Source organism: Lemur catta, chromosome 2 (assembly GCF_020740605.2).
Source record: "Lemur catta isolate mLemCat1 chromosome 2, mLemCat1.pri, whole genome shotgun sequence".
NCBI classification, from domain to species: Eukaryota; Metazoa; Chordata; class Mammalia; order Primates; family Lemuridae; genus Lemur; species Lemur catta.
The window spans coordinates 127,608,388-127,624,893 of record NC_059129.1 but is presented as its reverse complement, the minus strand read 5'-3'; the positions used below and the strand labels follow the sequence as shown (position 1 = coordinate 127,624,893).

General features: G+C 37.3%; 1 protein-coding gene across 4 annotated transcripts in view; it reads right to left on the bottom strand.

Annotated features, from left to right (window-relative positions):
* Positions 1 to 16,506, bottom strand: part of ADGRG6 (adhesion G protein-coupled receptor G6) — a 131,652-nt gene that overhangs the window by 21,684 nt on the left and 93,462 nt on the right. For all 4 annotated transcript variants that reach the window (XM_045544476.1, XM_045544472.1, XM_045544474.1 and 1 more), the window contains 10 exons: positions 15,390 to 15,454; positions 14,246 to 14,456; positions 12,904 to 13,075; positions 11,362 to 11,502; positions 9,119 to 9,238; positions 7,621 to 7,666; positions 6,086 to 6,192; positions 2,692 to 2,819; positions 1,731 to 1,999; positions 276 to 372 (listed from right to left, as the gene is read on the bottom strand). In XM_045544476.1, the coding sequence (XP_045400432.1) occupies positions 276 to 372; positions 1,731 to 1,999; positions 2,692 to 2,819; positions 6,086 to 6,192; positions 7,621 to 7,666; positions 9,119 to 9,238; positions 11,362 to 11,502; positions 12,904 to 13,075; positions 14,246 to 14,456; positions 15,390 to 15,454 (1,356 nt within the window). The remainder of the gene's footprint in view (positions 1 to 275; positions 373 to 1,730; positions 2,000 to 2,691; positions 2,820 to 6,085; positions 6,193 to 7,620; positions 7,667 to 9,118; positions 9,239 to 11,361; positions 11,503 to 12,903; positions 13,076 to 14,245; positions 14,457 to 15,389; positions 15,455 to 16,506) is intronic.

The window sequence follows — 16,506 nt, the reverse complement described above, 5'->3', positions numbered from 1 at the left end:
CTTCTGAGGCTAGAAGATAGTATCTCAGGCGCCTCCTGAATTCCCCCAGATGGCAGAGTACAATGTTAGTACGGAAAAGTGGCTCGAACATTTCAGGGCATTCAACTGAATTAATCTGTGGTGTAGCAGAGACCTTGGCAAAGATATACGAATAAACTTCAACCTTTTAAAATGAGAGCCTCATTACTGGCAATGGAAACTTACTTACACTTTACTTCAGGAAACAAGGGACATATACCCACCACAAATACATTCCCATAAAGTTTATTACTTACAATTCAACACCTTTTTCTTTGCCATAGCTCTCCTTTCCATAGACTTCATTTTGGTTTCTGCTCGCCAGAACAACTGATACCACTAAGGCAGGCAAACCTGTTATAAAAAGACCAAAACAAAAACAAGTCTTTTGAAGCATCTGGAACTGCTTTATAAGACTGATAATGGCAAGGAAAGAAGCAAAAGCAATTAAGCGCACACATGTGCACGCACACACACACTGTAGCACAGAGTCAAACTTCTTAGAATGGTCAACTTTGTTAAAAACAACAAAGTCCCCGCCTTGGTGCGGAATATGTCCAACTCCTATTGGCAACCGTCAAAACCTACTCTTAAATGACAGATATTTAAATATTTTGTTTGCTTAGTGGGACCCGCTAGAGAACTAGAACCCGATTTGAATTGAATCCAGTGAAATGTGGTTTCATTAATGATGCCTTGTTAGACGGCCAGAGTTCAGGCAGACAAGGTCACTGCAGCCTATGTTGTCCCTTTCTACGTAAAGAAAAATCTTTAGAAAAAGTAGGGGAAAACATCGGGGTATAAAGTCTTTGTAGTTCTCTCTCTCTAGAGAATCAAGTGAGTGTTCCCATGTATATTTCAGTGGGGAAATGCTATGCCACCCTATTTCTCTCAAAGATGTTTTTATTGCCTCCTGATGTGTTGAATGTCTTGGAAATGTCTCTCATTTCTATGTTTCCATCTGAAAAAGATTTGTGAGAAAACTCTAAAATGCCTGGCCCCATATGAAACCCAGAAAAGAAACGTGCTCACTAAGAAGATCTCAAACAGTCTATTAATACAACCAACCATGTCTGACTGAGGACTCATGTTAAAAAGTTCAAGGCAAGAATTCTGTAAGTATTCCAGTTGCACACACAAAAATAACATTCTTTCTCTCATTTCCAAGAAACAGGCATGTGTCTAGGGATGAGTATACTAGGAGTCTGAGCTGGCCTTTATATTTTAAAGCATAATGGAAAAGCACCACTGTCTGCCAGCTGCTTCTTTAGACTTGGGTGGGCTGGCTCTGGGCTCAGGAAATAAGTTTGTGGTGACTCAGGAGTGAGGGCTTTTCCTTTACTCCTGAATTTAATGAGTGCCGTTGAAGAGTTTTGAAACACACAGTTCTGAAGATGCCCCCCTTCCTTAGGGTAAGTACAGTTTAATCCACATCATTCACAATCTTAAAGTTTCTCTTAATAGCACTAGTCTTTAAAAATAAGATTTTCCTATGAGAATGTGGCAATTTTCATGTCAGAAAAGGCAAAACCAAAAAATTTTAGGAGAAAGGTTGATGAGAAATTGGTGGGTGGGTACAATGCATGTTATTCGGGTGATGGATACTCCAAATGCCCCGACTTGGCCACTACGCAATCTATGTATGTAACAAAAAAGCACATGTACCCCATAAATGTGTACAAATAAAAAGAAAAAAAAAGTAGGAGTCTTACCCCAGCCAACGATGCAAAATTTTAAAATATATCTGCGAATGTAAGTGTTAAATACTTTAACTAGAGCAATGTACATGTGAATTGCTTCTAGCCCCATCCAGGTAAATGTTGCCAGAAGGAAGAAATGTAACAGGGCAGCCACGGCAGTGCAAAGTCCATCCACACCAAAGGATGTGATCCAGCTGTCCAGGAGGAAGATGAGATTCAGGAACAACAGGGCTGTACTCAGGTTCATCAAGATTTTGGAGGGATAATCCCTTCGCAATTTCCTAAAGAAGGAAAAAAGAAATATATACAGTAACTAATTAAGTATAGGTAGTAAATTCATATCTTATACAGCTCTGTAATAGACTAGGTAGCACCATCTTTCTGACATGGTTCCACTAGAAGGAGGGATAAAGATATTTATGAGTATTTGGCAAGTTATGAAGACTTTTTAAATATTAATTTTACTTCAAAACTGTTTCCAGTTGTTTATAAAATTCCCAATTGGTTTCAAGACATTATTTTTAATCAGGACAAATTCTAGAGCTATAAGAATGAGATTTTTATTAAAAAATAATTTCTCAACATTATTTGAAGTTTCTTGATTTTTAATGAGTTAAAAGATCCTTTTTAAAAATTTCCTGTTTCAGGACTAATTTTATGAGATTTATAAAGCAAATGTTTTCATCTTTTATAATGTAGAAAGCATCTTATACGATTTTTACGTACTTAAAAGGTTAATCATTTCTAACAGATTTGAATGCATTTTATAAATAGAAATATAGTAATTATAAATTAAGATTCTATAGCTAGAAAATTCATGTTGTATGATCTATCTTTCAAGAAACCTGAACATTAAAATTGAACCACCCTACATGATTCACAAAGTGTATAAATGTTTTTAAAAGCCAAGGCAATTTTCTTATTCACATTTGGAATAGTTAGCACTGGGCTTGGCAGATAGAAAAATACTTACTCAAAAGCAACATATGTCAGGAGAGTTGCTGCTGAAAAAATAGCAGATATCCCACACCCAATATAGCTGATGAAAGTGAGGACTTTCGTGTTTCTTGCATCCATCTGTGAGGCACTTCTTGGAAGGTCCTACACAAAACATCAGAAGCAGCTGTGAGAATCTCTCTTCATGAGAACAGTTGTTTCACTAGAAAAGTTCATTGCTAACATTAGGGTAGCTTAACCTCAGGGGCTAAAAACAACAATGTAAGTCAATATTGAAATTTCCATTTATTGTATTCTTTTGGATCAATACATGAAAAAAATGCAGCATTATTTCTGGAAGGAGTTGCACATTGTTTTTTATCATTACCTTCTTTCCCAAGCTCTTTGCACACCAGTATAACTTGAGGAGCAAAACCGCCAAGTTCCCCACGAAAGGTCTTAAATTATGAAAAAAAGTTTGTTTCATGATTTTTCCTTCTACGTTAATTTTAATTTTTACCAAAATGTCAATAAAATCTGTTACACACATAGCCCTTGAGTAAGTGGGTGTGGGTGTGTGTGTGTGTGTGTGTGTGTGTGTGTGTGAAATAAAGAAATGTGAGTCAGTTTCAGGTGTGACTGATACAGTAAGGAACAGGCACAGCACCTCTGCGACATCAGGAAAGGCACAAAGCGATGGAATTCAACAGAAACAGGGGCTCAGAGTTCGAAGGGACTTCCCCTGTCTTTTTACCCCAGGAACTCCTCAAAACACTGGGAGGACGTGGGACATCCAGGACACAAGGGATGGGGTCTGAGTCAGTGCCACTTAACTCACAGATAGGCTACCTCAATCAATGTTTCGGTCACTCCAGGATTTCATTAGGCCAGAGAAATGAGTCGTGGTCTGGAGGGATCTCCAAGTGACGTGTCACTACCTCTTGAAAAACCTATGTTTCCTATCTGGGTAAGACAGTTGACTTGTAATTAAATCCAGAATTTAAAATAAAAACTAAATAATCCTGTTTCCTGATACATATTTACACACAATTCTCATGTTTTATACTTTTAGAGAATTAAAATATGAAAATATTTATCCTTCTGAACTAGCCAATATGTACTAATGTTAAAAATATAAAAAATCAGTTTTACTACAAAGAAATGTAGCAGAGACGATTCTGTAGATTAGGAGATATGATCATAGGTATAGGATACATTTTTTTAACTTCTCAAATGGTAAATGTGTCATGGGTTGGTGTAGACTCTGGGATTATCTTATACAAGTGAATAAAGAGTTTGTAAATCAAGAAAAACTCTTAAAGTCTGGGGTGGTATGGAAAAGTGGAAAGGATATGGGTACATCACCAGAAAGGACAAATTCTGGAAAGTTTTTATACCAGCAGTTGATAATACTACAAAAGCAGCCAAGGTGGAAAACAGAAAGATAGCACTAAAAATGCATGTCTTCACAAATGCATAAAATTAACTGTTTATCATATGGCAACAGAAAAAGTAATATGTAATTACAAATTCATAATAAAATTTAAACAATATATGAAGGAACTGGTGATTCAAAGTATTGGGCAGCCAACCTCTGGTTGTATATAAATCATCTCTCAACAGTAATATTTGTTTTAGAGACAGGGTCTTACTATGTCACTCAGGTTGGAGTGCAGTAGTGTCATCATAGCTCACTGCAGTCTCAAACTCCTGGGCTCAAGTAATTTTCCTGCCTCAGCCTCCCAGGGAGCTGGGGCTACAAGCACGCACCACCAAACCTGGCTAATTTGTTTATTTTTTGTAGAGATGGAGTCTCACTCTTGGTCAGGCTGGTCTTGACCGAGGTCCTCCCACCTCAGCCTCCCAAAGTATTACTATTACAGAAGTGAGTCACCACACCCGCCCTGAATTTTGTTACTATTATCTATTTAATATTTGACTTACAACACACACATCATCCTCAAACACACACACGTACACACCTGAAATATTTAAATGAATTACGCTAAAGCTTATATACCTGAACGAGTAAATACGCAAAGTTAAGTATTTTCTGAAAGAAATGCCTGCAGTCACTTTTGGAGAAAAGAGAACACGGAAGGAAACTGAATTTTCCTTTTCAATTACTTAGGGAAAACATGCTATCGTTCAATTGTTCATTTTAATGCTCTAATAGTGAAGAAAAATATTTATACTTTAGAAAGTTAAAGTTATTTTCTATGACTTGTCAGCTTGTAAAATGATTTGTTCTTATCCCTCCGAGCATTTATGCACTTGACTGTCAGGAAAATTACAACGTGCAGTGCTGCCACACGACAATGGTCATTTACATAGATGCAGGAGCCAAATACTACATCCCACGTCTCCCGGCTGCTTCCTCCCGGCCCTGCAGGAGGAAGGGTGTAAGATTTAAGGGAGGTGATAAACACAACCTGATGTCTGTGATTCTAATTTGAAAAGCTTTATTGCCTCGGCTCACAGTACTCTCATCTCCCATTAAAAAACAAATGTGGTTTGGTCCCTTTGTGGGGACTAAACAGAACAATGGCTACAGTATAATCCGGAGGGTGCCCTGGACCCCAGGAAGGTGCGCCCCTGGGCCCCAGGAAGGTGCGCGCAAAGTCACAAGTTTACTGGGTAAAAGGTAAAGGTGTAAGTCTATGGATGAATTCAAACACGTCGTTGGATGTGGAATGGGTCTTGAAAATTTGGTAGGATGAAAAAACACAGGGATGCAATCTAATTTTTATTTAAAACTGTCGGGCAAGCTGGCTAATGAGATAAATAAAACAGGGCCATGGGAAGGTAAAGAGGAGGAAGGGAAGGAAAGAGTGATACGGAGGCCTAAGAGTGAGAGACAGGTCACACCCACCATCTCTCCTGCAGGACTGAAACCTCCACCCCAATCCTCACCACCAGTCTGTCCTAACAGGCTGCAATCTCCTGGAGGGAGATCGCCTGGCACAGTACCTGGTACAACCTGACATTCAAACACACTGAGTGATAACATAAGGAAAAAATTTTGACCTCACTTTTCATAGTTCCCATCCATGTAAATAACACCCGGCATTTTCTTCTTTAACTTTCCCTCCCTCCCCACCCCTCTGTCTCCCTGTCTGTCTCCTTGACTCTATTCTCTCTTAACCCAAGGGTTTCACAGGGATTTTCTTGTTTCTGGTATTATTTATCATCACAGTTAATGCTGTAAGAAGGAAAAAAAAGGGGGAGAGTTCTTTTCTATAATTATTTTCACATATTTTTAATATATGACCTCTGCTAATTTAGATTCTTCATTAAGAATCAAGATTCAGATGAAAAGGATCAGGAAACAATTCAAAAAACACATAAGCTAAAAAGGTGGACTCATAAAAAGGGAGTGTGCTTTCCAAAATTATATCAGGTCCAAACGAGCTTAGCAATCCCCCCCTTACCATCAGAACCCCGAAGTGTGTGAAGTGGTTACACAGACAGACCGTCTCGCTCGAGTCGAAACCTCTGTGTGCAACACATCCTGACGTGTTCCACCGTCCCACGCTTGCTGTTGAAGGAACCAAGAAACAGTGTGAAAATCACAGCAGGTCACTGTCTTCTCAGTAAGGGGTGAGACCTTTAGGGAAACTGGCCTCCGTCTCTTCTCCCCTACAGAGTGTATCTGTAAAACGGACACTATTATGAAAGATTCCTGGAATCACTGCATGTTAGTGCTGGGGGCGCAGGGACAGATTATTTGGTCAGTGGCTTCAAACTGTGTACCACTGAGGGCCTCAGGGGCTCCAAAAACATTTGGTTCAAGTTTAATTTTTTTAACATATCTTAAAATAAATTTCCATACAAAGAATACTCCTTTTCAAATATGTTACATGCTAATGAACTCTCTGGAGACCAACACATTTTTTTGGAGGGTCAGGTCTACCTTTTTGTGAAGACATAACAAAGGTCTGCTTTCTTAGAATGTGCTGTTACGTCACAGCAGTCACGGATGCTGATAGCTTGTTACAGACGGCTTGAACACATCTTTTATGGTATAAAATGGAGTAAGAGCAATTCATATATTGCTGAAGTTTTTGATCTATTTGTTTGAATAATATTTTAAGATACAAGGCGATATTTTTACTATGTATGTGAGTAAATCAGGATCTTTTCAAAACTATGCGACTCAAAACCAAATAATTAATTAAAAAAAAAATCTGTCCAGCTGTGATGAGGACTATCAATCAAAAAAGAAGTTTTAGCCACTTTTAGGCTGTATTTTTTATCAGGAAAGCAAGCCTGCATTGACACTGGAATGAATTTGGCCACAATAATCCCAGTGAGGGACCCTGAGGGAAGGTGACCCCAGGGGACAGGCAATGGGGCTTTCATCCCTCGTACTTCCCCTCAAAGGGATTTCCACATCTTATGCCTAATTATTTGTTTATCCCTTAATTTTGCCTTCCTTTCTTGACTGTTGAGTATTATTTTGGAGGCTGTTAATTTCTTTCAAGGAATACATGTTCATTATAACCATTCCTATATTTACATTCCTTTAGTCTGCTTCTCTGTCCCCCTTATAATTTGAGGTCTGGAATCTGGACTTCAAATTGTATGCCTCATGCCTATCAAATAATCTCCTCGAATGTATTCTAGAAGAATGAGATTAAGTGTATGTCTATGTTCATGTAAAAGTGGCAATAAAAACGTGTACTGTATTTTACAAATAATTGAAATCAAAGAAGTCATTCCAATATTGATAAAAAAGAAAACAGGGTCAAGTCTGCCTATTTCTTCTTGCAATGACTAAAAAGTTACAGAAATTAGAATCGACTTCCCAAGCTACCTAAACTAACTTTTGCAGCTCAGTTGCCATTTTACACTTACATTGTGACTCACTCTGGTTTAGGGTGGAATGAAAGGAAACGGGGGTGTCTAACAATGTTTAAAATTCAGTTGTTATCTATATTAAGAGAACCAATATTTTAAAACTTACTGTTTTTGTTCATATCCCAGAAGGCACAGATGGGCCGATGCACTTCCTATATTAACATAAGAATAAACATGTGAAACTGTGTTTAAAATGCCATGGTTTAAATATGGGAAAAGAGTTAAAATGCCAAGGGTTTCACAAAGAAATAGATCAGCGTGAGCTATGCCAATACAACCTGAAAATGTCAGGCAATTTAGAATCTAGGGGGATCTTTTCTCTCATAGAGACTTCAAGTGAAAATCAACCATAACCTCATGAGGAATCATATTATCACTGATCTGTAGGTTACCATGTATGTCACATCATTAAACACTGACTCCACTCTCATTCTTGGCATTTAGCAGAGCTCTTTACATTACAATTTCACATCATCTTCAAAATCCTCCTTTATATCTGGGTGTTGACATTAAAAAATTGAAAAGAGAGACTCAAAGAGGTATTTGTAGACCCATGCTCACAGTAGCATTATCCACAATAGTCCAAACCCAAGTGTCTACTGCTGCATGAAAGGAAAAACAAAATCTGGTATATATGTACAATGGAACATTATCCAGACTTTAAAAAGGAAGGAAATCTGACACACTACAACATGGATAAATCTTAACGACATTATGTTCAGTGAAATAAAGACAGTCAGCAAAGGACAAATACTGTATGTCTCCACTTACATAAGATACTCAGAGTCGTCAAATTAATAGACATGGAAAGTAGAATGGTGGTTACTATGGGCTGGGGAAAGGGAGACGAGGGAATTAGTATTTAATGGCAGCAGAGTTTCACCTAGGGAAGATGAAAAAGTTCTGGAGGTGGATGGTGGTGATGGCTGCACAACAAGAATAGAACTGTACAGATGATTAAAATGTTAAATTTTATGCTTCATATGTTTCAGCATGATAAAAAAGATCTTTTATAGATGAAGGGGCTGAAACAAATGGAGCCAAAGTGTAGCACAAAGAGGTCTCAGGGGGGTCATGACAAAGGAGGCTAGCTGTTCGGTGACTTAATTTCCAGTCCTCACTCCCTGCCTACTTAATGAATGGAGAATCATGACAAGGACCTGTTACAAAAGTGACAAAAACCTCTTCCTAGGCCCTCTGGGACAATAAGAACCCCCAACTAATTTTATCAAATAAACAGATGAGAGCAAGGGTAATGAAGCAACAAGAAAAGCAATATTTGCCAAGATTTTAAACAAGCTAACCTCTCAAAAAAGTCAGACCTCCCATTTCTCTTTTGGCTTGCTTTATTTGAAGTAATATAGGTTGTTTCTTAAACACAGTGAGTAACCCTTTTCCTTCTGAATTTTAAGTCCCAGATAAGACAAATTTCCCCCAGCTGTTGCCCTTTACTGTGGCTTCAGAGCACAGCCTGACCAGCTGTTCTCCCTTTCTGCCCCCTCCCAAAAAGGGCCAGTTACTTTTTATCATGTAGGGAAAAAAGGCCTGACCATTCCCTGAAATAATCTGCCTCTGTTCAATTGCTACTGGTAGCATTTTCTTACCTGAGTTCCTGTATGTTTGATTTTAATTTGAACAGGATTTGTCAGATTCTGGATGGTAATGTTTCCAATACTGCATGCCATCACATAACTCACTAAGGTTTTTCTTTGGGGTCCTACATCCTTTTAAAGAAAAACAAAATCGCGTGTGTTAGGACACACTTTTGTTTTACTTCGGTGCTCCAAAATAAGCAAACTGTCAGCAATTTTTACACTTAAGATCTTCAATTCTAGAACATCCTGTTTATAACATCCAATTGCTGGCTTTCCTGAAGGAGCTTTGCAATTTCCCTTATTATAATAAATACATCGAGGGGACGTTGTGAGCCAATATTACAAGGTGATGTTCATAAAACTCCATTCTTGATTGCGGTAACTGATGTCAGCCACTTAACATCTGAAACAATGCAAACTCATAAATAATATAAACTCATAAAAACCTGTGAAACAATTAGATCATTTCCCCACTCTAGAAAATAGATGAAGTTGTTTTCCTTTACAGAAGTATGGAGGAAGTATGGTGTGGAAAATAAAAAGCAATCCATCTTTCACATCCATGCCAATAGCCTGACGTGTTTACTAACTTGCACCTAAATGTAATTCTACTGGATTAAAGTCCCGTGCAGAACTTCTACCTTCTTCTGTGATTGGATACTTGCCAGTTACCTGCAGATTCCACTTCAGCGATAAGGCTGTCAGGAAATGGAATCTGTGCCACACAATGATTTGGACCAACAGGCTTTCTCTCCAGCAAGTTCACCTCTAGTTTTTTTTTTTTTCTTCCCCTTGTGTTTCTTGTAAAACCTTTAAATTTCTCTCTATATCACAGCTTAAGAATCATTTGTTTTGGAATAATTGCAAGATTTCTTGAATTCCAAACAAAACTCAGCATCCAAAATATAGCTTTTTATTATTTTTATGTGGTGGTCACTATCAGTAAAGTCACCTATTAGTTGGTGATGCCCAGGTTATCAAAAAATACTCATCTTACCCACTATGTTAGGAGACTACCATAGAATCCTTAACATTTTTTCACTCTGCTATAAATTTACTTTAAGAACCAAATGCACATGTTTCCTACTATCAACTTTGATTTGAGAGATGCCAAAGGAGAAGGACAAAATGATGTGGAAAAGACTAAAAATAAAACAATGACAGATCCTTACAACTCTGAGAGTCCTCTCAAACTCTTCCCACAGGGCTAAACCTGGCCTCTCAACTGGACCTCCTTTCTGTACCATGCACATTTTGGGACACCTATTGCAATTTTTTTTATTGTTTTTAAAGGTGACGTTGTAAGCCTTGAATTACAATAATTTTAAGACATGCAGTTGTATGTGGTCATAACTGTAAAATCTAGTAAATTATGTGTTTTTATATAAAATATATAAATTACAAAATTTGTATATAGCTTGTTCCTAAAGCATTTGTTAATAAAATTTTTAAATTTTGGAATTAATTACCATCAGTGATTCCATGGTGTTCCTTTTCCTTACCTATAACTACATGACCATTCCTCTACACATGATGTATAGGGCAGATCTACTAGAAGCAATTATACTTGGCTTGAGACTTGCTATTTTCTCTCATATAGGTCACATTGTTTGATGTACACTGGTATCTTGAACTTAATAGACAACTTATATTTTTTAAAAAGGGCTCAGCAAAATTGCTCCAGATCGGGTTGTATTTACAAAGGCAACCAGAGGTTACCAGTGTTTGCTGGCTATGGACCTTCTAGTATCTAGAAATGATGCCAATAAAAATGATAATATGTGCTCAGCACAATGCCACCCAACTCTGCGGATGTGTGAAGGCCAAAGGTCGCTTGAAATACTAATGGGAAAACTGATTAAAGCCAAGAATGCCGTTCGTTATGTAAACAGAGCTTCCTGCTAAATTTAAAAAAAAAATCCTTTCCTTTGGTGTACAATTTCTTTAAAGGTCTAAATGACTGGAGAACATAAAATATTTAACAAAAGGAATAACAAATAGTAACTTCTTCACTAATTCAATTTCTAAGTTACTCTTAGCCTAATATTTGATTTATTTTAAAAACTGGAGTATTCTATTAAGCCTGTTATCTGAAATAAAATATTTAAGCAATTATATTAAATTTTTCATTTCTAAAAATACAGTAGATTAATTTTTCTAAACCTCCTGATATATATCAAAAGAATCTTTACTTTTATCTTTGAGCAAAGAAACTTCATTTGCAATTGAAAAATAATTCAGTCAATGTTTACCTGGAAAAGTCCAGTTTTGTTGAAGAAAGTAAACTGTGCTCTTCTAACTAATACAGAATCTTCTTGACTTAAATTCTCAAGTAAGTTTGGAGGCAAAATTACAGAAGCCAGTGGATCCATTTGTCTGTTCTCAAAATCCATCTGTCACACATACAGAGATATATTGGTCAAGTAATCACAACTACGTGGTAATGATAACTTAATCCACATGCTGAGTAAGTCGAGAGAAAAATTGCCAAGGATCAAGTTAGTTAGGCCTGGGGCTTCCCTTTATTTCTACAGCAGTCACTGCAACTCCTGGATAAACCCCCTACAAACATAGCCATAGATCTCATTTGGGTTTTTCATGTGTAGAAAATGAGAAAATGTGTTACTTTTAACTAAAGCAAACTGAGAAATTTATAAATCAGTCAACGTTTCCAAATACAAAAATTACATTTACTATTATCAGATTTTGAGGTTTTCTCAAAACACTTAGTGAAAAATAATAACTACCAGAGAAAAAGAGAGAGACTGAAATTAATTTGCTGATTGCAAAGACTGAGTTATCTCTGCAAAGAGGCAACAACTGAAGTTTTATGAATACTCTTAGATCATTTTTCCTGAAACCATAGCTCAGGCCAAAGAGAGCTTTCTTGCAAATGGTCTTGGAATGAGACTGGGGTTGATCGGGTTTCCACTTAAAACATGAAACAGAATTACCCAAAAGAACCCCTAGTCTACAGGAGAAAAAAGGTCTTCTCTATCTTCTGATTGCAGACTTTTGATATTTTCAGTTTGGTCTATCTCTACAGCTAAAGAGGTATTATGCTCCACATACTCTGCCAGGTCAAGGACAATGCTTCATTCATTTTCTTTGCTCTGGTGGCTAAAGTTGTCTGGCATATGGTAGGAACTTGGAAATTACTGGCTGAAGTGTCACTTGAACATGTCAAAGAGACTCTCTATTAACCTTCCCCAGATTCCTTGTCTAGCCTTGCTGTCACCTGCCATTCCCAGACTTCTACATCATTCCTTCTCCAAGTGTGATCCTCAAACGAGCAGCATTAGCAACACATGGGAGCTCGCTAAAAGTGCAAATTTGGGGTACCTACCCAGGACTGATTAAATTAGAAACTCTGGGGTTAAGGCCCAGCAATCTATCTTAACAGGTCCTCCAAGGAGATTCTAATGCTCATTTTGAGAATAATTTCCTGCTTCTTTTTACCTTCGGGCACTTAATAAAGCTCTTTCTTGTGATTGAACTGACCCTCACCCTTACCCCCACGATGTTGGCTCCTACTCATGCTTTAATACCTAGCTGCAGGATCACCTCTTGTAGAAGCTTAGTTGACCACCTCTGCCATCCAGATTATGAAAATGTACCTCCTGTGTGCTTCCACAAGACCTTGTGGCTACTGCTATAGTTAAACCCAGCCAATGTTCAGACTTGATTGCCACCTCATGGACCAAGATCTCTTTGAAGCAGCCACTGCTAAGTGATCAGCAAGTTTTTATACTTTAGTTAATTAATTAAAATTAAAGAAAATACTGGTTCATTACCTGGAAATATGACTCATTATTGCTTGGAAGGCCAATGCTAAAATTTGAAATTGTGTTTGTTCCTGGGGACAGGGATGATACTCCAAGAGCCAAATTCCGAGTTGTAATATTCACATGTGGTGTGCTACTTAGGTCTATCTTGAAGGCCAATTCATCAATTGTTTTTAAAGCTCTAAAGAAATGACAACAATACCACCGTTAAGTAATACAATGTTTCAGGTACTTGAATATATATGGTTTGCTGCATGGCAAAATACAAACCAAATAAAACTGTATTTAAGTTTTCTGATCTTAACGTGAATATCCACGAAATTACCCCAAAACACAGTAATATCAGTTAAAACATAGAATCACAGTGATGGATGCATCCTCAAGAGAAATATCTGCCGTAAGGAAAATCAACAACTAAATTATTCTGAACAAATACTGGTTTTCAGCCTGGTGTGGTGGATCACATCTGTAATCCCAGTACTTGGGAGGCTGAGGGAGGATCACTCGAGGCCAGGAATTCAAAACCAGCCTGGGCAACATAGCAAGACCCCGTCTCTACAAAAAATGAAATAAAAAAAATTAGCTGAGCATGGTGGCATGTTTCTATAGTCCCAGCTACTCCAGAGGCTGAGGCAGGAAGATCGCTTGAGCTCAGAAGTTGGAGGTTGCAGTGAGCTGTGATTGTGCCACTGCACTCTGGCCTGGGTGACAGAGCAAGACCCTGCCCTGCCTCTAAAAAAAATAAAATATGAAAAAAAAATACTGTTTTTCTTTCATCTTGGCCTCTCTTTCTTCACATGAAAAATACCCTCCCTACTTTATAACTTAGTGAGAATCAAAGGAAATAATGGGGTGTTTTGTGAATTGTAAGGCACTGTAAAAATGTTCAAAATTATTATTTTGTAAAAAAAGTGAGAGAATACATTTTAACAAATAAAAAATTTTCATCAAAGAAATGTGGTTAAAGGGAAAGAATAAACAAAAAGCTAAACATCTTCATATTAATACACTAAATGAAGTAACTGTATACACATTGTATTGTATAACCTTGGTTAATTAAACTTTTAGAATTTTTCAAATAAAAAATGAAATACCAATTATGCTTTTCTGGGACTACTTATATATCTTGCCAGATGACAACTATAATTATTTTGCAAATTGCATTTCTCAAAAAATAAAAATAAAATAGAGAAGTTTTAAGTTCATCCTGTTAATGACCTTGGGAATGCATGTTCTAGAAATTTAAATTATAAAGTCTGGGCACAAAATATTCAGATACATGAGAAATTACATATAATAATACATTTATCCAATAAATATTAATATTACTCTCCAGAAAAAAAATACTTACTCAGAAGAAGACTCAAGCAAGTCACTGTCTGAACTGCTTAAGATATTAGAAAATATATTCATTAGAGTTGACCCAAGTGTTATATCAATGTTTTCTTCGTTATTCACAATCTTTTTGACCTGTTCCACAATGCTGGTAATATTGGCTGAGGTTAAGTTCTGCCCATCGGCAGTCAAATTTAAAATCTGATTGGCAACTTCATTTGCTTCCTCTAAAAAAAAAAAAAAAAAAGTGGAAGACATAACATACAAGGTTTTACCTGAGTATTTTATACATTTCTAAGAATCCATAGTATAGTGTGATATTCCACTTTATAGTTGAAGCAGGAAAGTGGGTTTCCTGTGTGTACTCTTTTCACCATCTTCATATTTCATTTTTTATTTCAAAATATTAAGGGGGTACAAATGCTTTTGGTAACATGGATTGCTTTTGTAATGCTTGAGTCACAGCTATAAGTGTGCCTGTCACCCAAATAGTGTTCATTGTACCCGTGAGATAGGTTTTTGCCCATCCCCTACTCCGCCCTCCCTCCTCCCCATTTCCACTGAGTTTTACTTCCCTCTGTGCAAGTGTGTGCCCATTGGTTAGTTCCAATTTAATAGTGAGTACATGTGGTGTTTGTTTTTCTATTCTTTAGATACTTCACTTAGGATAATGGTCTCCAGTTCCATCCAAATTGTTGCAAAAGGCATTAACTCATCCTTTTTTATGGCTGAGAGTACTCTATTTCTTGACACACAGAGATTAACTTTTCTCTCTAGTAAGATACAAATAACTTGGAGGGACCAATGATCACCTACTATTCTAAGAGAAATGTCCCCAGGATCACTAAATATGTATATATTTGCAATTTAAAAACAATACAAAACTACAAAACATTGATGCAAATATCAATTTATATATTTGTTTTAAGTCTTCTCTAGGAATTCCTTACTATTTCCAATCTCTTTCAGAATGAACAGAACAGAAAGTTCAAATGAGGAAAAAACGTATTTTCTACCTTAAGTGAAACAATCATTTGCCTGACTTTTAATATTAAAATAGCATTACACAGTGGAAGAACAGGTCTGAAAACAATGAAAACAATGAAGCATGAAGTCATTTCGTTTTGTTTTTGAGAACTGAAGAAAAATTGCTCACTTACTTGAACAGTTGGAGAGATCAAGGGGCCCCCAGTAGGCTACAGATGAGTCTGTAGCACTGTTGTAACTATGAAACAAAAAAGATATTTCAAATATTTGTTGTAAATGACATCATAACTGACAAGATCTGTTAATATGTTTTAGAATTTGCCTTGATAGCTAGGTAAGCTTAATTTGTAAATAAAACTGTAATATGTTGAAGTACATCTAATGCTATTTATTCCTATTGGGGAAAAATCTGTAGCAGACATCATGGAAACAAAATACTAGCAATATTCTATATTTTAACCTAGGATGTACTGGTCAAGTACTGCTTTAAGAATTTTATAGGTAGGCCGGGCGTGGTGGCTCACGCCTGTAATCCCAGCACTCTGGGAGGCCAAGGCGGGCGGATCGTTTGAGCTCAGGAGTTCGAGACCAGCCTGAGCAAGAGCGAGAACCCGTCTCTACTAAAAATAGAAAGAAATGACTTGGACAGCTAAAAATATATATAGAAAAAATTAGCCGGGCATGGTGGCTCATGCCTGTAGTCCCAGCTACTCGGGAGGCTGAGGCAGGAGGATGGCTTGAGCCCAGGAGTTTGAGGTTGCTGTGAGCTAGGCTGACGCCACGGCACTTACTCTAGCCCAGGCAACAGAGTGAGACTCTGTCTGTAAAGGATACTATAATCCACCTTTTATAGATGAGGAAATGGATTTAGGTAAGGCAAAGAATCATCCAAGGTCACACACCAGGGAAGAGGTAGAGTCACATTTCAAACTCAAGTCCATAAATCTCCAAAGTCCCCTTCTTTCCTCCCTACCAAGTATCAAACACAGCAGTAGATCCAAAGTATTTACACTTAGGCATTTTCCATTTCTGAATTTCCTCCAAGAAAACTGTAATTGGGAGTGGGGAGGAGGGTGAAGAATTGGATTTGACTTGCTGCTCTGCAAATCCCGGCAACCATCTTGTCTCTGAGGTTTCCATTCAACATTTAGGGAAAATCTATACCCTGACATTTTCCATCAGAAGATTATCCCAACCTGGACCTTATCTTTATTTCCTCTTTGCCTTCTCTCTCACCTCCAACAATAGTTAAAAAGTTTTGGAATTTCAGGTGTATGTTCCAAGGCTTTA